This window comes from Rattus norvegicus, chromosome 2 (assembly GCF_036323735.1).
Source record: "Rattus norvegicus strain BN/NHsdMcwi chromosome 2, GRCr8, whole genome shotgun sequence".
NCBI lineage: Eukaryota > Metazoa > Chordata > Mammalia > Rodentia > Muridae > Rattus > Rattus norvegicus.
The window spans coordinates 121,851,043-121,871,698 of NC_086020.1; the positions used below are offsets into that span (position 1 = coordinate 121,851,043).

At 40.6% G+C, this 20,656-nt stretch overlaps 1 protein-coding gene across 13 annotated transcripts in view; it reads left to right on the plus strand.

Annotated features, from left to right (window-relative positions):
- Positions 1-1,760, plus strand: part of Bltp1 (bridge-like lipid transfer protein family member 1) — a 216,622-nt gene extending 214,862 nt beyond the window's left edge. For 12 of the 13 annotated variants that reach the window (XM_039101992.2, XM_039101994.2, XM_039101997.2 and 9 more), the window contains one exon: positions 1,061-1,757. In XM_039101992.2, the coding sequence (XP_038957920.1) occupies positions 1,061-1,277 (217 nt within the window). In that variant the 3' untranslated portion in view covers positions 1,278-1,757. Of the gene's footprint in view, positions 1-1,060 lie in introns of all 13 variants that reach the window. The other variant, NM_001371241.1, reaches the window with a different exon arrangement.
- Positions 1,761-20,656: the final 18,896 nt, after the last annotated feature.

The following is a 20,656-nucleotide window of genomic DNA, read 5'->3' on the forward strand; positions in this document are numbered from 1 at the left end:
CCCACAATCTTCATCACAGCCGTCAGCTGGACCCAGGTGTTGGATGCAGCCCATGGAAGACATAGCTTATGTTCAAATCATAATACCTACTTCCTTCCCCACAGGGGTAAAGCCACCCCATAAGAAAAAACGTATTTATTCACTTGCAAACATTTTCATAGTCCCAACCCTATTTAAAATTCCAAAGTCTCTTTTGAGACTTAGGGCAGTTTCTTAACTGAGAACCAGTATACAATCAAAGAACAAGTTAATATTTCCAAAATACAGTGGCACAGAGTAAACCTTCCACATGGCATATGGAAGAATGTGGATGTGGCAAGGAAAGATTGGGCCAAAGTAGTACTGAAACCCAACAGGGCAGAAACCAAGGCTCCAAAGGTGTTGGTTGAGTGGCTGCACTCTTCCAACTCTGTCTCCTGAAATACACACAGCCACTCTCTCCGGCGAGTTCTCCATGCCTGCAGCTTTTCTCAGGAGACATGCCACTATCCTGGCATCCATCATTGTAGACTTCCTTTGCTTCTTACTGCTTCACTTTCACAGCTCCATGCAATAAGCACTTGGCGCTTCTTTGCAGCAGAGACTTGAGCCACATATTTTTCAGAGGTACAAATGCAGTAATATCTTCTGTCTTCTTTCCCCCTCTCTCTCTTTCTCCCACCCCCCTGCAATCCCCATCCCTCACTAACTGAAGCAACACCTACCTCTATTCTCACCAGTAATTGGCTGTAGCCACTTTTATTTAACCAATAGCTTTAAATTGGAGAGTAAGGCTCACACAACAAAGGCCACTGTACATGAGAAGGCACTGGTCTGAGGGCAACCAGATCATGGGGTTCAGAATTTAGCATTTGCATACTAACACCAGAGCAGACCAGCCCCCAACACTTACCAGCACACATAATATACTTTTAGGAGCTATTACAATGAATAAAAGGCCTTTAGACTCAAGTATTCATACACATCTCCTAAAGTGCTTTATCCAGAGTATATTAAGCGAGTGCAGTAATGTCCATGCATTATGTACCTTCATAACGAGCATTTCTGATTACTGTTTTAGATTAATTTCTTGGACTGGAAGAAAGATTGATCCAGTAGGTGTTGATTACATTCTTCAAAAATTGGGCTTTCACCATGCCAGGACTACTATTCCCAAATGGCTTCAGAGAGGAGTGATGGACCCACTGGATAAGGTGCTATCCGTTCTCATCAAAAAACTCGGGACTGCCCTGCAGGATGAGAAGGAGAAGAAAGGAAAAGACAAAGAAGAACACTAGAATAGTAACTCCATCTGTGAAGTACCTGACTCTGTCCGTTAAGTTCTGGCACTGCAATTTTTTCAGCATAACTTTAAATGGTACTTCAAAATAATTCTAATTTTGTGGCCATTATTGAAACAGTTTGTAAGTTAATCTGTTTATTCTAGCTCTACCATTCTGCATACAGTAAAGTATTGCATGAAATGTACATTTTGTAGAAAAACTAAATTAAAAGATATACATCTGCTCATTAAAATTTATGATTGTTTTATGTGCAATATGATTGCTGCATTTAAAGTATTTGCAGAGTAACTGTGAATTTTTTTCTCCTTGGCCATAACTTTTAGAGAAAAATCTTGTTGATAATGTGATTGGGGGTCTTTTTTTATGTAGACTTGTAAAAAGATCTATTTGTATATAATTTGAGTAATTGTGATGATTGTATACCACAAAACTATTGTTTGTAACTATTGTAATAAAGTCACAGTAATGGCTTCAGTCCATAGTTGTTTCATATCTTTGACTTATTTGCTAGTGTGTTAGTATGTAATGCTCATTCTTTTTCACAGTTAGCCATATGTTTTTATATATGGTGCTTGTAAAGTTTTGAGTGCATGAAAATACTTAATAAAAATAGTTTCAGGGAAAAGGTCCCCAGAGGTTTCAGAGTCATTAGGTATTGTTCTTTACTGTGGCAAGTACACAGATGCACATTTTTATAATTACACTGCATTTAATCCTTATGTATTGTATATAACACTTATTGCTTATAATCATAAGATATAAATATTATATATACACATACATACACCTATGTATGAAGTGTATGTGTAAAAACCTAGTATATAAGTAGGCATACTAAAATGAATTGCTTTATATAAAATGATCCTCCAGTTCTCAGTGTACATGAATAAATTAATATTCAAAAGTAGGCATATTGTTGATAACTCAGGTTGAAAATTTGACCAAGCCAGGACATGCAGCAGAACTGAAGAAACCAGAGCTAGAAAACACCTCAAGGAAACTTCCAGTAGACCTTTGCATATTAAATAATAAAACAAACCTCTAGAAAAACTACATGCTTAGTCACAGAACTATGTCCTATATACAGTAGTAAAAGGGGAGCTGATGGCTCACATCAGACATCAATTCCAAATCTTGAAGACCAGCTCATTGTGTAACTGATTCAGTAAAAGTGGAGACCCTCTGAGGTGACACTTGTGCCCTCAGTTTGGCTATTTGACTATTGAAAAGATAGACCTCAGGGAATTGGTATTTCTCCAGAAAATCTTATATTGGGAGAAATCCTAAAACCTAAGCCAGCCAGAAAAGAAACTTTTTTTCCTGGGAAGAGATTTTCAACTTGACAGACCACCTGGCAGGAGAGTAAAGCTAAAACAACGATGAGGCCAGCACCATTTGGATATGGATAACTCTGTCCCTCTACTCAAACCTCAACCTCACTTCAGGACCCACAAGGTGCACTTAGAGGTGTTATTAGATCTTTGTCCCTCTTCCTTCAGTAGCTACACTGAATAAAAATCCCCTGGACTTTTACTACTGATTTAGATCTTTGTGTTGGCTTATCAAGGACAAATAGTCAAACCTGGCTTGTTGGGGCATAGGCTATGACACTAAGTCTAGTAACAGGCTGTCATATGTCAAACTCTGAATCCTCTCTAGCTCACTCAACAACTGGTCCCATAGCTATCTATAAAATTCACTTCATTAATTTACTTCATTTACCAGAGAAGCAAGTTGTGTACCTATTTTTATTACAAAGGCTAAGATAAACTTAGATAGAAGGCTAGGGTTACACCTACCAGGAGCCATCAAGGAGAAGCTAAAACGAGAAGGTGATCTTCCTGAGATGGCTCTGTCACAGACTGTCAAAGTTAATGATGGATTGCTTCCCGAGGCAAGACTGAGGAGAATTTCATTTTAGGAGAGATTCCCGCTGCTAGTATACTTTTCCTGTTATTATTAAATATATATAACAATCACTCGGCATTACCTACCCTTTTGAACAGATCTTTGCAGAACACCGAAGGTGCACTGTTTTGCAGTGGTGTTATATAGACAAATGGATGATTACTTAATTCTTAATAATGATCCTATAAGAATTACTAAAATCATGTTAGTAATTATTAAGCTCTTTTATAATAAGACTGCTAAGTTCTTTTCCTTCCTTCTTTTACTGAATATTTTATGTATTTACATTTTGAATGTTATCCCCTTCCCCGGTTCGCCTCTCTATCATCCCCCACCCCCTGCTTCTATGAGAATGTTCCCCTTCCCTCTCCCACCTCACCACCATAGCATTCCCCCCTATCCTGGGGAATTGAACCTGCACAGGACCAAGGGCTCCTCCTATTGATGCCAGACAATGCCATCCTCTGCTACATATGTGGCTAGACCCATGGGTCCCTCCATGTGCACTGTTGGGTTGGTGGTTTAGTCCCTGAAAGCTCTGAGGGCTCTGGTTGGTTGATATTGTTGTTCCTATGGGGTTGCAAACCCCTTCAGCTCCTTCAGTCCTTTCTCTAACTCCTCCATTGGAGACCCCGTATTCAGTCCAATGGTTGGCTGCAAGCATCTGCCTCTGTATTTGTCAGGCTCTGGCAGAGCCTCTCAGAAGACAGCTATATCAGGCTCCTGTCAGCAAGCACTTCTTGGTATCAGCAATAGTAACTAACTGGGTTTGGTGGCTGCCTATGGGATGGATCCCAGGTGGGGCAGTCTCTGGATGGCCTTTCCTTCAGCCTCTACTCTACTCTTTGTCCCTGAATTTCTTTAGACAGGAGCAATTCTGGGTTAAAATTTTGAGAAGGGTGGTTGACCCTATCTCCTAACTGGAGGCCTTACGGAACCTCTGGATATGGTCTCTGCAGGTTCTCCCTCTCCTCTGTTGGGCACTTTAGCTAATCTCATCCTGTTGAGACCTGGGAGCCTCCTGCTTTCCTGGCATCTGGGGCTTGTTGATGACTACGCCCAGTTTCCCATCCCCCATTGCTACACACTTCTGTTCAAATTCCTGACCCTCTGTATATATCCCTGTTTCCTCTCATACCTGATCCTGCCCCCCTTTCCCCTTCCCCTCCTCTCTTCCAATTTCCTCCTACCCTCTATGTCCCATGAGTATTTTGTTTCCCCTTCTAAGAAGGACTGAAGCACCCACGTTTTGGTCTTAAGTTTCACATGGTCTGAATTGTGCCTTGGGTATTCCTAGCTTTTGGGCTAATATCCACTGATCAGTGAGTGCATACCATGTGTGTTTTCCTGTGATTGGGTTACCTCACTCAGGTTGATATTTTCTAGTTCCATCCATTTGCCTAAGAATTTCATGAAGTCATTGTTTTTAATAGCTGAGTATACACCATTGTGTAGATATACCACAATTTCTGTATTCATTCCTCTGTTGAAAGACATGTGGTTTTTTTTTCCAGCTTCTGGCTATTATAAATAAGGCTGTTATGGACGTAGTGGAGCATGTGTCCTTGTTATATGTTGGAACGTCTTTGGGGTATATGCCCAGGAGTGATATAGCTGGGTCCTCGCAAAGTACTATGATCAGTTTTCTGAGGAACCTCCAGATGGATTTCCACAGTGGTTGTACCAGCTGGAAATTCCACCAACAATGAAGGAATATTCCTCTTTCTCCACATTCTTGTCGGCATCTGTTGTCACCAGAATTTTTGATCTTAGCCATTCTGACTGGTGTGAGGTAGAATCTCAGGATTGTTTTGATTTGCATTTCCCTGATGACTAAGGATGTTGAACATTTCTCTAGATGCTTCTCAGCCATTCACTATTCCTCAGTTGAGAATTGTTTAGCTCTGTACCCCATTTTTAATAGGGTTATTTGATTCTTTGGAGTCTATCTTCTTGAGTTCTTTGTATATATTGGATATTAGCCCTCTATCAGATGTAAGATTGGTAATATCTTTTCCCAATCTGTTGGTTGCCATTTTGTCCTAATGACGGTGTCCTTTGCCACAGAGAAGCTTTGCAATTTTATGAGGTCCCATTTGTCAATTCTTGATCTTAGAGCATAAACCATTGGTGCTTTGTTCAGGAAGTTTTCCCCTGTGCCTATATGTCCAAGACTCTTCTCCACTTTCTCTTCTATTAGCTTCAGTGGATCTGGTTTTAAGTGGAAGACCTTGATTCACTTGGACTTGAGCTTTGTACAGGGAGATAAGAATAGATTGATTTGCATTCTTCTACATGCTGACCACTAGTTGAACCAGCACCATTTGTTGAAAATGTTGTCTTTTTTCCACTGGATGGTTTTAGCTCCTTTGTCAAAGATTAAGTGACCTTTCTGATGTCAAAGCTGCATTGAGAACTCTGCCAGTTGTCAAGTGTCAGGAGATAATCATTTCTGAGATAGCAAGCAGGCATCTACAACTTAAAGCACACTTCAAGAGTTTTAAAACCATTACCCAAAGGTCATAAAAAGGGAAGTAAGGATTTACTATAGGTTCAAGGATAGAAGATAAAATATTGACTGAGTTTATCTATACATAACATCAGTGATAACTTAGTTATGGTCTTTAACTCTCCATGAACCCGAAGAGCTAGTGACAGATAATGAATATTTAGCTGGATAATTACCCTTAATATACATGCATGTAAGCATTTTCTGTTGTAAATGTCTTAATTTATGATTCAAATTTATGTTTGAACTTCTAATGAACTTTTGTAAACGAAAGGGGGTGCTTGGAAAAACCATGTGATCTATCTTCCTAGAAAAGATACAAAAGACCAGGAAAGATTACATTGGAAGATATAACATTGAAGAGAAAGCATTGTGAGTAAGGCATTTGGGAACAAAAACCTTGTGAACAAGGGCATTGTGACATCAGAACAGGAGGGGAGAGCAAGATTAGCAGGAGAATGCAGAATGGAATAACTTAGAAAGTATAAGGCAACAAAAAAATTAGAGAGCAATATGCATAATGCAGAGGAAGAGGAAAAAAGCTGCAGATGGAGTAGGCAGGTTCTTATTATGGCACAGAGCAGGTCTTTTATTTTAATATCAAGGCAGGCTTAGTGTTAGTAATGAAACAAAGCTTTCTTCTTATAGACTTGGTTTTAATTCATTTAGCAATAAAAGAGTAGAAGCCTTTTCTTTCTCTATGCAATAAAGATTGGAACTCATTCTTCATCCAGAATGAGTGAGTTCTATCTGCAGTTATATGACACTTAGTCTTTTGCTTCATATAACATATATAAGTATGGATGTGTGTGTGTGTGTGTGTGTGTGTGTGTGTGTGTGTGTATGTGTAATTAAGAAATAGTATGTAAGCGGAGCCCAACTAGCTTGAATTCCCGGGAATGTATAAGTGTGTACATGAATCTTATATGAATTTATGTGAGTTTAATTCATATTTGGTTGTGTAAAAGTTTTTCCTTCTGCTAGTATGACTCTCTTCTCCTGGTTCAATAGAAGTTTATTGTCCCAACCCTCCCCTAGCCTGACAAGAGAGAGGCATCTGGACTAGAGGGAAAAGGCTCTAGCAATCAATCCTGTATTTAATCCTCTGATGTTTTAAGATGAGGTACTAAAATGTCAGAGACTGCAGTTTCTGGCCCAAAGGGAACTCAAGGCAGGTAAGTTACAGTAGTCAAGTGACTTAGACTTAAATAAATGTTTTATTATTAAACAGCAACCCAAAATATCTTGTAAAAGCAAGTCTTACTCTCACCAATGATCTTCCCCCTCTGCTGACTCAAGAAGAACCAAAAGAGAGGAACAGCGAGGGCTGGCCCTTGGCCTATGCTTACCTAAGAAATTCTGGTCAAAGTATGGTCCACTTATCATTGATCATCATCATCTTTATTAAAGTTGTTCCTGCAAAATAGTATGACAAGTTATCTCAGCAATGAAATCCCAGTCTCCTTTCCAGTTTCTTTTTTTCTAGCATGAAATTCCTAGGGGAAATTCCAATTCCCAAGGTGCCTTGTTCCAGCATTCTGATGGGAGAATCGCAAATATCCTTTTGGTTAAGAAAGTTCTCAGAGAACTCCCAGATGTTGGGACATGTTTCTGTTTTTAAGAAAGTGCTATTGAAAAGCACCCAGAACAACAACCACTATCAGTAGGGACAACACCTGTACCCATGTAGAAGCAGTGCTACAAAGTGGCAACTATAAAGTTTGCACTCAGAACGAATGCAAGTTCTAAGTGGAATGCTACTTTCTGTCCAGTGCTGCTAGTTAGAGTGTTTAGCAGTGTGCAAAACAAAATGCATTTCTGATGTATTTAGTTTGCTAGCATGTCTTTCTTTCTCTTCTGCATTTTGTGTAGGATTTTCATTATTATTGTTATCAAGGTCATAATAAATGTATATTCATTCAGTGGTGGCGGAAACAGAGATCTAATTGTACTTTTGGCTACTTTATTGGGTTCTTTTCCTTACTATCCTTCTTCCTTACCCCTTCCAACCCCCTAACACTAGGTAAGAGAGAAAGAAGGTTAGAGTGGAAATGGGTGCCAATCTCTTTAGACTGCTGATTAGGGATGTCGAGTTCCTTGGGGCAAGTCACAATATTCACTGTCAAGATATCTCCAACTAGAAATCAGGAATCCAGCAAACAACAACCAGAACAGCACTTGTCACAGTCTCTCAGGGTTCTGGTATCTTTGCTCCCTCTCAAGAGTCCCCAGAATTCCAAACTTAAACTATCTTCAGCTGGCAAAATCACACCCCTGCCAGAGCATGAAACAAATCAGATTAGCTTCTGTGGACAATCTGAGGCAGCTCCATACCACACACCTGGGATTAAAACAAACATTCATATAACATTTCTGTGTTAAAATAAACCAAAGTTCTCACTACATTTCTCCAATTCTGCTTTAAGTCATTAATTGTGCTTTCTTTTTTTTTTTTTTTTTTTTTTTTTTTTTTTTTTTTGGTTCTTTTTTTCGGAGCTGGGGACCGAACCCAGGGCCTTGCGCTTCCTAGGTAAGCGCTCTACCACTGAGCTAAATCCCCAGCCCTAATTGTGCTTTCTTTAGTGAGAAATTATAAACACTTTCAATAAACTTTTTCCAATCAGTGGTCAAAATCTTGAGGAGAGAGACCTCTTCTGCTAAAATCTAATCTTTATAATTTTTGATTATAAAAAAGCACTCATAGCTCTTCATTTCCTGTAGAAACAAACAGAATCACTCCCCCCAATGCAAAACCACTGCCCGCTTCCATTCTAATGTCAGCATATCATTAGAGTGTACATGTTGATTTAGTTCCCGGTGTTTTCTGTAACCCAGCGTCTCCCAACTGCTACTGTTCCTCTTCCATTACCATTCAGAGGTTAAACTTTAACAAAACATTATTCAGTCTATCGCTGGGGCATCTTTACTCTTCTCTTTTGCTTTATAAGCATTTCTATAACGCTTGTCCTGTAGAATTTGGTGGTTGATCCATAATATGCTTTATATTATAATATGCAAGGAATTGCTTCATCTTAACTGCAGACATATGTGGGAGTATTGTCAATCTTAATTTGTGCAGGTATCCTCATAATACTGTTACTTCTAGTAAGTGTGTAGTTACACAATTAGCCTTTTAGATCTCAAAGCAGTTGCCCATTGATATGCCAAATATGTATCAATGGTATGGTGTACAAACTTTAGTCTTCCAAATTCTGCAAAATGAAACACATCCATCTGCCAGATTTAATTTCTATTGGCACCCCCTAGTGTTACTTCTGGTGGGTAATGGAGTTTGGTTATATAAAAAACAAGATTTTTTTTTTTTTTACTTCTTGCCAAATGATAGAAAAATTCTTTTCACTATTAACATGGTGGGTTTTTTTTAATGAAATTTTGAGGCTTCTAACACATTTTCCTATTAATAATTGATCAGTTTCTTTATTTCCTTGTGCCAGTGGACCTGGCAAACATATATGAGAGTGAATATATGTGATTATAATGGATAGTTTCTATTTGATTGCTTGTTGCAATTGTATAAATAACAAGGGTAATTCTGAATTCTCAGGAATAAATTCATCAGTTTCTATATGCAAAGCAACTCTGAATATTGAGTCAGTAATTATATTAAGAGATTCAAGAAAATCTAATAGTACCATAGGATTGCGTACAACTCTGATTTTTTTTTCTTTTTTTCGGAGCTGGGGACCGAACCCAGGGCCTTGCGTTTGCTAGGCAAGAGTTCTACCACTGAGCTAAATCCTCAACCTACAACTCTGATTTTTGAACTGAAGTAGTTTGTCTGCCATTCCCAGCTTACTTACATCAGTATAGAATGTAGATTCTTCAAAGATTGGCATTCTCTTTACAGTACATGGGAGGATCCAAATATTTCTATTTAAAAACTGTAGGCACTCGTGTTTAGGATATTGTTAATTTCTCCCAAATAGTTGCTATAAGCACTTTGATAATCTCTATTGATTACCTATAATGACATAATCTCAGCATTAGTATAAGGTACTACAATTTCAGCTGGGTCTATTCCTGACAGATGATGTAGTCTTAGTCTACCTTTATAATTAAATCAGAAAAATTTTCTATAGAAGTCTTTACTTTTTTCCTTTGTATGCTAAGAAAATCCATTTCATAATACTACATTTCCCATTGCATATTGAGCCCAATTGTATACCGTAGCCAATTAATATTTTTTATTGGATTTTTTTAAATTTACATTCCAAATGTTATTCCCTTTACTGGTTTCCAGGACACAAGCCTCCTATCCCATCCCCTTCCCCTTCCCCTCCCCATCCACCCCCTCTCTGATATTCCTCTACACTGGGGGGCATCCAGCCTTGGCAGGACCAAGGGCCCCTCCTTCCATAGGTGCCCAACAAGGCCATCCTCTACTACATTTGCAGTTGGAGCCCTGGGTCAGCCCATGTATAGTCTTTGGGTAGTGGTTAAGTCCCTGGGAGCTCTGGTTGGTTGGTATTGTTGTTCTTCTGGGGTCACAAGCCCCTTCAGCTCTTTTAATCCTTTCTCTAATTCCTCCAACCAGGATCCTATTCTCAGTTCAATGGTTTGCTGCTAGCATTTGCTTCTGTATTTGACATGCCCTGGCTGTGTCTCTCAGGAGACAGCTAGGTCTGGCTCCTGTCAGCATGCACTTCTTAGCTTCATCAATCTTATCTAGTTTTGGTGACTGTATGTATGTGTATATATATATATATATATATATATATATATATATATATATATATATGTATATATGTATATATGTATATATGTATATATGTATATATATGGGTCACATGTGGGGCAGGCTCTGAATGGCCGTTCCTTCAGTCTCTGCTCCAAACTTTGCCTCCATATCCCCTCCTATGAATATTTAAAGTTTACTTTTTTACTTTTTTGTTTTTTAAAATAAATTTTCTAATTTTTAAAAATCATTAAGAGTTTACAACTGATCTCTTCTGATCTATACCTTTTGTGGATGAATTTTCTGTTAACTTATTTTATAACCCAAATAGTCTCCTCTCTGTATTTTTTTTTCAGGAGAAATCTGTAACCCCCAGTATTGCAGAATTCTTTGTATTTCCTTAAACATTTTTCCAAGCATTCAGATTCAGCCAAGAAAATATCACCCATTTAATGATTAATGGATTGAGGAAACTGCCTACAAATTATTTGTGGTGGTTGTTGCACAAAATATTGACATAATGTAGGACTATTTAACATTCCCTGTAGAAGTACTTTCTAATAATGTCTTTTATTGAACCACTATTCTTAAGTAGGTACTGAGAAAGCAAACCTTTCTATATCCTGATAATGCAAGGAAATAAAAAGTAATCTTTTAAATGAATTACTATTATAGGCTATGATGCAGGTAATAAAGAAGGCCAAGGAATTCCAGGCTGTAATAGACTCATTGGTTGAGGTACTCTACTCACCACTCTTAAATCTGTTAACATCCTCCATTTTTCTGATTTCTTTCTTTCTTTTTTTGTTTTTACAACAAACACAGGAGCATTCCATGGGCTTGTAGACTTAAGGCTGCTCTAGTAACAGCTGTTCAAGTACCTGCAATTTTTCAGTACTTGAGGGCCACAGACCTATCTATACAAGCCTGTCAGTCAACCACTTTTTAGGGTAGGGTTTTTAGTATTTTTGCAGCCCATCCCCCTTATAAATTTGGAAACTCAATCCCTGGGGTATCCTGTGTCTGGACAATTGTCATACATCAATACCTTCCCCAGGATCATCTACCATTTCACCCCTAATTTCATCATGAGTTGTCTCTGGTATTGCAGGAATCTGAGTACCCAATTGTAAAAGGTCCCTTCCCCATAAGTTTATGGGTATATGGGCCACATAAGGTCTTAACTTCCCTGCTTTGATCTTCAGATCCCACACATTTAACCCATAGTACACTTTGCTTTACTTGAGATCATTTTCCAATTTCTGCATACTATGTAAAAACCTTCTGAAGTGGCAATTCTGAATTCTAAGATTTTTGAGAAATGATAGTTGCATCAGCTCTTTATCTACCAAACCTTCTATTTCAACACCATTTACTTGCAATTTTAATTTTGGTCTCTGATCATTAACCATCATTTGCTATAACACACACACTGCTTATAACACACACACACACACTGCTATAACACACACACTGCTATAACACACACACTGCTATAACACACACACTGCTATAACACACACACTGCTATAACACACACACACTGCTATAACACACACACTGCTATAACACACACACTGCTATAACACACACACTGCTATAACACACACACACTGCTATAACACACACACACTGCTATAACACACACTTTCCAGTACTTCCAAACCGCTATGTTCTTTCTACTGGAGCAGATTTGCCTTTAATGTAGGGAAACAACAATAGCTGAGCAATCTATCACCTTCATTAATCTGCATCTCCCTCCCTCCCTCCCTCTCTCTCTCCCTCTCAATCTTTTTTTTTTTAAATATAGACCATAATTTTAATTTCTCCTTTGAAATCTCCATCTATAATTCCTGAATGCATAATGAATTCTTGGGAAGTCAAATCTACTTCTTCTTATAAATGCCAGTGGTTATTTTGTAACACTTGAATTTTTTGAAGACAGAGCAAGAGTTTTATTTGTGGCCCAAACTGGAACAGAACTGCCTAATCTAGGGAGCATAAGATTGACACTTAGGTGCAGCTTTTCTGCCTGTTTGTCATTTCCTGCATGACCAAAGGGAAAGGTCTGGTATTTTTTGTCATGCTCCCCTCCTGCCCCCATTTCATTTCCCAACTGCAAGAAATAACCTTGGATATCCCTCTTGGATCTACACCCATTAGTCCAATGGTATCCCTTTCCACAACATCTGCAAAGCCCAGGAAGTCTAGGCATTCTTTCAGAAAGCCCATTAGAGCCAAAAGGACTTTTCTCTGGAGGAGATCTGGTTTAGTAAGTACCGTATTTCTCACACATAACACACCAGCCATTTTGAGATCCAAGACTTGGTCACACTTTCATAGAAAATGGCTGAATTAAAGCACTGTCATTTCAACCAATCAGAGCTTCCAGGGACTAAGCCACTACCTAAAGACTATACATGGACTGACCCTGGACTCTGACCTCATAGGTAGCAATGAATATCCTAGTAAGAGCACCAGTGGAAGGGGAAGCTCTGGGTCCTGCTAAGACTGAACCCCCAGTGAACGTGATTGTTGGAGGGAGGGCGGCAATGGGGAGAGGATGGGGAGGGGAACACCCATAAAGAAGGGACGGGGAGGGTTAGGGGGATGTTGGCCCGGAAACCGGGAAAGGGAATAACAATGGTATTTGATCTCAGAGCCCATTCCAGTGATATTAGCATGATGCTCATGAGAGTCAACATCAGTCATGTCCCTTATTCACTCATCCATGGGCACTGCCCACACCTTTAAAGGTCTAACAACTCATTTACATTTGGTATTCATATCCTCCAACTCCAAGGTCTCTATCAGGACCTGTCTCACATAAGGACCTGATAAGGCTTAGTTCATGGGTGAAATGAATCTTTACAAGAAATCTGTGAAGGCTTCCTCAGAGCCTTATCAATGCAATCCCCATCAAAATTCCAATCCAATTCTTCACAGAGTTAGACAGAACAATTTGCAAATTCATCTGGAATAACAAAAAACCCAGGACAGCTAAAACTATCCTCAACAATAAAAGGACTTCAGGGGGAATCACTATCCCTGAACTCAAGCAGTATTACAGAGCAATAGTGATAAAAACTGCATGGTATTGGTACAGAGACAGACAGATAGATCAGTGGAATAGAATTGAAGACCCAGAAATGAACCCACACACATATGGTCACTTGATTTTTGACAAAGGAGCCAAAACCATCCAACAGGAAAACAGATAGCATTTTCAGCAAATGGTGCTAGTTCAACTGGAGGTCAGCATGTAGAAGAATGCAAATTGATCCATTCTTATCACCCTGTACAAAGCTTAAGTCCAAGTGGATCAAGGACCTCCATATCAAACCAGATACACTCAAACTAATAGAACAAAAAGTGGGGAAGAATCTCAAACACATGGGCACTGGAGAAAATTTCCTGAACAAAACACCAATGGCTTATGCTCTAAGATCAAGAATCGACAAATGGAATCTCATAAAACTACAAAGCTTCTGTAAGGCAAAGGACACTGTGGTTAGGACAAAACAGCAACCAACAGATTGGGAAAAGATCTTTCCCAATCCTACAACTGATAGAGGGCTCATATCCATAATATACAAAGAACTCATGAAGTTAGACTGCAGGCAGACAAATAACCCTATTAAAAATGGGGTTCAACCTAAAGAAATGTTCAACATCTTTAGTCATAAGGGAAATGCAAATCAAAACAACCCTGAGATTCCACCTCACACCAGTCAGAATGGCTAAGATCAAAAACTCAGGTGACAGCAAATGCTGGCAAGAATGTTGAGAAAGAGGAATACTCCTCCATTGTTGGTGGGATTGCAGACTGGTACAACCATTCTGGAAATCAATCTGGAGGTTCCTCAGAAAACTGGACATTTAACTACCTGAGGACCCAGCTATACCTCTCCTAGGTATATACCCAAAAGATGCCCCAACATATAACAAAGACACATGCTCCACTATGTTCATAGCAGCCTTGTTTATAATAGCCAGAAGCTGGAAATAACCCAGATGCCCTTCAACAGAGGAATGGATACAGAAAATGTGGTACATCTACACAATGGAATATTACTCAGCTGTCAAACACAATGACCTTATGAAATTCATAGGTAAATGGATGGAACTGGAAAATATCCTGAGTGAGGTAACCCAATCACTGAAAAACACACATGGTATGCACTCATTGATAAGTGGCTATTAGCCCAAATGCTCGAATTACCCTAGATGCACAGAACACATGAAACTCAAGAAGGATGACCAAAATGTGAATGCTTCACTCCTTTTTTAAAAGGAGAACAAGAATACCCTTGGCAGGGAAGGGAAGTTTAGAACAGAGGCTGAAGGAACACCCATTCAGAACCTGCCCCACATGTGGCCCATACATATACAGCCACCAAACTAGATAAGATGGATGAAGCAAAGAAGTGCAGGCTGACAGGAACCGGATGTAGATCTCTCCTGAGTGACACAGCCAGAATACAGCAAATACATAGGCGAATGCCAGCAGCAAACAACTGAACTGAGAGCGGGAACCCCATTGAAGGAATCTTAGAAAGGACTGAAACTGCTTGAAGGGGCTTGAGACCCCATATGAACAACAATGTCAAGCAACCAGAGCTTCCAGGGACTAAGCCACTACCTAAAGACTATACATGGACTGACCCTGGACTCTGACCTCATAGGTAGCAATGAATATCCTAGTAAGAGCACCAGTGGAAGGGGAAGCCCTTGGTCTTGCCAAGACTGAACTCTCAGTGAACGTGATTATTGGGGGGGGGGGGGTGGTAATGGGGGGAGGATGGAGAGGGGAACACCCATATAGAAGGGGAGGGGGAAGGGTTGGGGGATGTTGGCCTGCAAACCGAGAAAGGGAATAACAATTAAAATGTAAATAAATATCCAATTTAATAAAGATGGAGAAAAAAGAGTTGGAATTCGACTGTAAAAAAAGAAATCTTAATAAACGAGGTGACCTTTTCTCAGGCTCCTCACCCTTGTCCCAGGCTCTTAACAGCATCATAAAATCAAATCTGTTCTTGTAAGTCAGAGAACCCCACCCCTTCACCAGATAGCTGATCTTTAACAATATTCACTCCCCTTGCTCTGTTCTATTCATAAGGGTCCATGATTCACCAAAGAATGATACCCCAGACTCACATAGTATGCAAAAGCGAAGAGCGTTTTATTCTGCAGAAGTCCAGCATGCTGGGCTCTCCCATCTACCAAGACGGAGGCGCCCAGTGAGCTCACAGGCCCAATTTAAGGCACATTAGGGGAATTCCAGGGAGGGGTCAGTGACCTTTTTCTTAATCGGTTAGCTCTTCCTCTAGGGACATCCCAGAACCATTGTTGGGCTGTGGGGGGCTGGAAACTGTCCTGGGGAAAGTCTAGAAACTGTTGCTGAGCCATTGCCCTTGCTTCCGGCCAAATGGCCTGGCACCTTCTGACTTGCTGGCTGAGGCCTGGTTTTGTTGTTTTGTTTTGTTGTTTTGTTGTTTGTTTTGTTTTGTTTTGTTTCAGTAACTGATTTGCCCAATTCTTGGAAACAGAGATTTAGGTCTATTTTCCTGAATGGCCAATTTGAAGCCTGTCATAGAATCAGCCTGTCTCGCATTGCTCTATATTTGAGGCTTTCTCCCTCCACCTCTTTAACCATTGTAACTGCTGACCGGCCTCTAGCACAGCTCTTACCAGAGCCTTTTAGTCTTGGGGAATAATTCTATCCCAGTTACTGAACATTTGTTTTACATAAGGGGAATGCAGTCCATAGGAAACTATGGCTTCTTTCAATCTAAAGATTTAAAGATTACCTTAGACCTATCATTCTATAGGACGCCACATTATCTCATCACTATCATGATCAGCACCCTTAGCAGACATGTGCTATACAATTGATGGTGACATTGTAGTCCTTCTCCTCTGTCAGTGCAGTTGGCTCAAGATTAACACTTGCTCTCAGAATGGGCTGTTTTCCTTTAGCCCTGTCACCACACAGATTCCCTCTCCTCCCAACTTCACACCCTCTTTCTGCCCCACCCAGGGTCTGCTGACACTTGAAACTAAAAGTCTGTGGCACAGGGTGGGGCTGAGATCTGCCTTCTAGCCCAGTTTGTTTCCCTCTGTCATCCTTTGGACAGCTCCCATTGTCTTGCTCAGTCACCAGGTCACTCCGAAACCTTTTATTTCTACCTTTCCCAGTGCTACTCACTTTGCAAGCACTTCCACCTCTACCTGCAAGTTTTCCCATTGCATCTCAGATCCCCCCTTTTCCACTCATAATTCCTCCAAATGTTTTTTTGAGACAGAATATAGAAAGAGCAAAAAGAAGAAAAAATTGAAAATCCCCTCTGGGAGCAAAGCATGATGAGAGAGTCCTGTGGCAGCAGCCACAATAAAATGTTTACTGATGTCTTAAAACAGAATATTCTTCTCCTCTTGACCTGATGTCCCTTCTACCCTATTAGAATCAAGTTTCACATTCTGCCTAGCCTCACCTCTGGGCAGCACTTATAACTGTACTTTTGGCTATATTATTAGGTTCTTTTCCCTATTGCCCTTGTTCACCCTAATCCCTTCCAAGCCTCTAAGACTAGATAGGAGAGAAAAAATGTTGGAGGGAGAAGGGGGTATCATGGTTTGTATATGCTTGGCCCAGAGAGGGGCACTATTTCTAGGTGTGGCCTTGTTGGAGTAGGTGTGTCACTGTGAGTGTGTGGGCTTTAAAACCCTCACCCTAGCTGCCTGGAAGTCAGTCTTCCACTAGCTGCCTTCAGATGAAGATGTAGCTCCTCCTGCACCATGCCTGCCTGGATGTTGCCATGTTCCCTCCTTGATGATAATAGACCGAGTGTCTGAACCTGTAAGCCAGCCCCAACTAAATGTTGTCCTTATAAGAGTTGCCTTGGTCATGGTATCTGTTCACAGCAGTAAAACCCTAACTAAGACAGGGGGCATCTATCTCCTTAGATCACTTCCTGCTGATTAGGGTGTCACGTTCCTTGCGGCAAGTCAAATCTTTGTGACCAAGTTTCTCCTACTAGAAACCCAGCAATCCATCAAACAGCACCCAGAACAGCAGCATCTGCCACAGTCTCTCAGGACTCTGGCACCTTTATACCCTCTTAAGAGTCCCCAAAACTCCAAATTTAAACTGTCTTCAGCTGGCCAAACCAAATCACATCCTGCCAGAGCACGAGACCAGCTGCTGTGGACAATCCGAAGCAGCACCATATCCCACACCTGGGGTTAAAACAAAAACCATATTCACATAACATTTCTGTTTAAAGAAACCAAAGTTCTCATTACACAGAGACTCAACTCCAGACTGTCACCTGCTGCCTAAAGTGTTTCCTCGCCTTTTAGGGACCCAAACTCAGACAAAAACAAGATTCCTGGCCACACTGTTAGAAGTCTTAAAAGCCATTAAGAATAGCTGTCAGCCATGCTTAAGTCCCTGAAGGAAGCCATGGCGAGCCGCCTGTCTGCCACCCTCCATGACCCCAGGTACATCTTTGCCACACTGCTGGACCCTCGCTACAAAGCTTCCCTGTTCACGGAGGAGGAGGCAGAGCAGTATAGGCAAGACTTAATCAGGGAGCTAGAAATACTGAATTCTACCTCAGAGGACACAGCCGCCTCCAATGGCTGTGACTCAGGGTCCCCACTTAAAGACACTGGCACAGAGGAGAGCCTGTGGTCACTCGCACCAATAAAGAGAGATCAGAGAGAGAAGCTACCTGAAGACATGGTGCTTGCATATTTGGAGGAAGAGGTGCTGGAGCACAGCTGTGACCTACTCACCTACTGGAACCTGAAGCGGTCATCCTGGCCTGGGCTGTCCACCTTAGCAGTGCGATTTCTGGGCTGTCCGCCAAGTACAGTCCCCTCAGAAAAGCTGTTCAGCACACCCATGGAGGCTGGCAGCTTTGGCCAGCCCAGGCTCATGATGGAGCATTTTGAAAAGCTCATCTTTTTAAAAGTGAATCTCCCCTTAATATGCTTTCAGTATTGAACTCAAGAGACGGAGCCACCAGACTGGAAGGAGAGGTGCTTCAGAGCGCTAGCTATTGTACCAGGGCTGACTCACCTGGCAGGGCCATGTAGGACACCAGACCAGGCATCTGGGGCTACCTGCCAGTTCTCACCATAATATCCACATGTGCCTTACTCCTCCTTCAGGCCAGGTGTCGAGGTGCGTTTTCAGAAGCCCACTAGAAACAAAGTCTTGGCAATTATGAAATAGGATGATCAGGTTTAAACTATTAATTTTTTTTAAAGGAGATAGTAATCTGTTTTACTAGAGTGAAAGGAAGATGTAAACAATTTTATTGTGTAGGGTTTTTATTCAGTTGTGTAAAAACCACAAATCAGGTGCTGTATTTTAATTAAATATTATTTTAATTGCAACAAAACAGCTTTTGTGGCTGTCAAATGAAACCTGCAGGAGGTGGACGGTAAGCCATGCTGACTGAACAGTTCTTAACCACAGACTCCAAGAGTATGTCAAAGAGAGGATATTTTGGAAGCTGTTTACTGTGACAGAACCAGGCGTTTGAAAACAAAACTGAACTTGGGCATATCATGGAGTGTCAGTCACATGGCTAGTTGGTCATGAGAACGTTCCCATGTCAGGTGTTTGCATTCAGGTTTTACATGGTCAGTTAACTCAGAGATATCCCACTTATCATGAGCTCCTTGAAATTGGATCCACGTTTTAAAGTCATGCTTCGGACTTCACCAGAGCATGATATGACACGTTTACAACAGATGGCCCGCTGATCAAATCTCCAGGCCTCTGATTTAGTTTTTGCGTCTCTCTACAATAAAGCTATCTCATAAGAAGTATGCACTGACCCCCTCCCAGTTTGACCAGACTATAGCTCAGATTCTACTTTGAGGAGGTAGCTTGTTAACAGGGAGAGCACTTGTTTATTGCAGTCATGAGAAAAGCCTTAGGTATCTAGATTTTTTTCCTGTGATAGGGAAGACTCAACCGTCCTTGGGACATTATAGAAATCCCAAGGCTATCAAAATGAAGTTTCAGCTGTCAGATTCTTTACCAGACTCCAAAGGTTTTGCTTATAATGTCTAAAAAAAGTTTTTCATTTTCTCATTTCAAATCAAATATTATGGATAAATCATTCATTTGCTTCTGACCTTTTAAAAAAAATGTTTTGTTGAAATACTGTATGTAGGCTTAGTCTGAATTTGCGTGGACTACGCTTTAGTGTATTTATAAATGATGAACTTGGATTCTGAAATTAAACTTTTTATTTGCAATTTTCAAAAAAAAAAAAAAGAATAGCTGTCAGGGGGGTTGTGGATTTAGCTCAGTGGTAGAGCGCTTGCCTAGGAAGCGCAAGGCCCTGGGTTCTGTCCCCAGCTCCGAAAAAAAGAACCAAAAAAAAAAAGAATAGCTGTCAGGATCTGTATAGAACTCTTAAGGGAAAGTTATTTCCTCCTGGTCAAAAGAATGGAATCTATCTCTTTCTCTAGGTAGACACACAGCATTCTAATATCAGAACATTGCATACTATTGTCTCCTCCCAAGACCTTAACCTCTAGATGTAGAGAGCTATGGGTAATTAATGACTGCTTAGCAGTCTGTTCCAAGGACAAGCCCCTAATGAGTGATCCAACCCTAAGTCATCAGCCCTAAGCACACACATGGGCACATATACATGAGCAAGCCCAAATGAACTCAGTAGGCTGTATTTATAAATGTGTATGTGTATACGTGTGACTAATAAAAGTCATGAATTTAAGAAGGAGAGACATGGGAAGAGTTGGAAATCAGGAGAGGTGGTGAATTATGCAAATACAGTTTTCACATATGCAATTCTCAGAAACTATGTTTTAAACTTACTTCAGCTGTGCTTACCTCTTCTTCAAAAAGATTACCTCTGAATCCTGATTCAGCTGAATCTGCGGGGAGGAGATGGGAGCCTCTCTGGAAACTGATACTATACAGTTGCTTCCAGAAATGCCTCCATGTTACTCTGCTAATCCCCACTGCTTTCAGAGTTCCTCAGAAGTATAAGTGTTAGCTACTCCTGCAAGCTCAAGCCGCAGGGAAAGGCTTCACTGCTGTGGGCTCCCTTTGTAAACTTTGTATACTGCGTAAACTTTGAAAATCCCTAAGGCAGGAGAGTGGTCAGGCCCAGGCCTGAGGAGCTCCAGCCTCTGTGACTGTCACAAAGCTCATCTCCAGCTTCTCAACAGGATCCTTCCCAGATGATGCTAATTTTAGGTGATAAA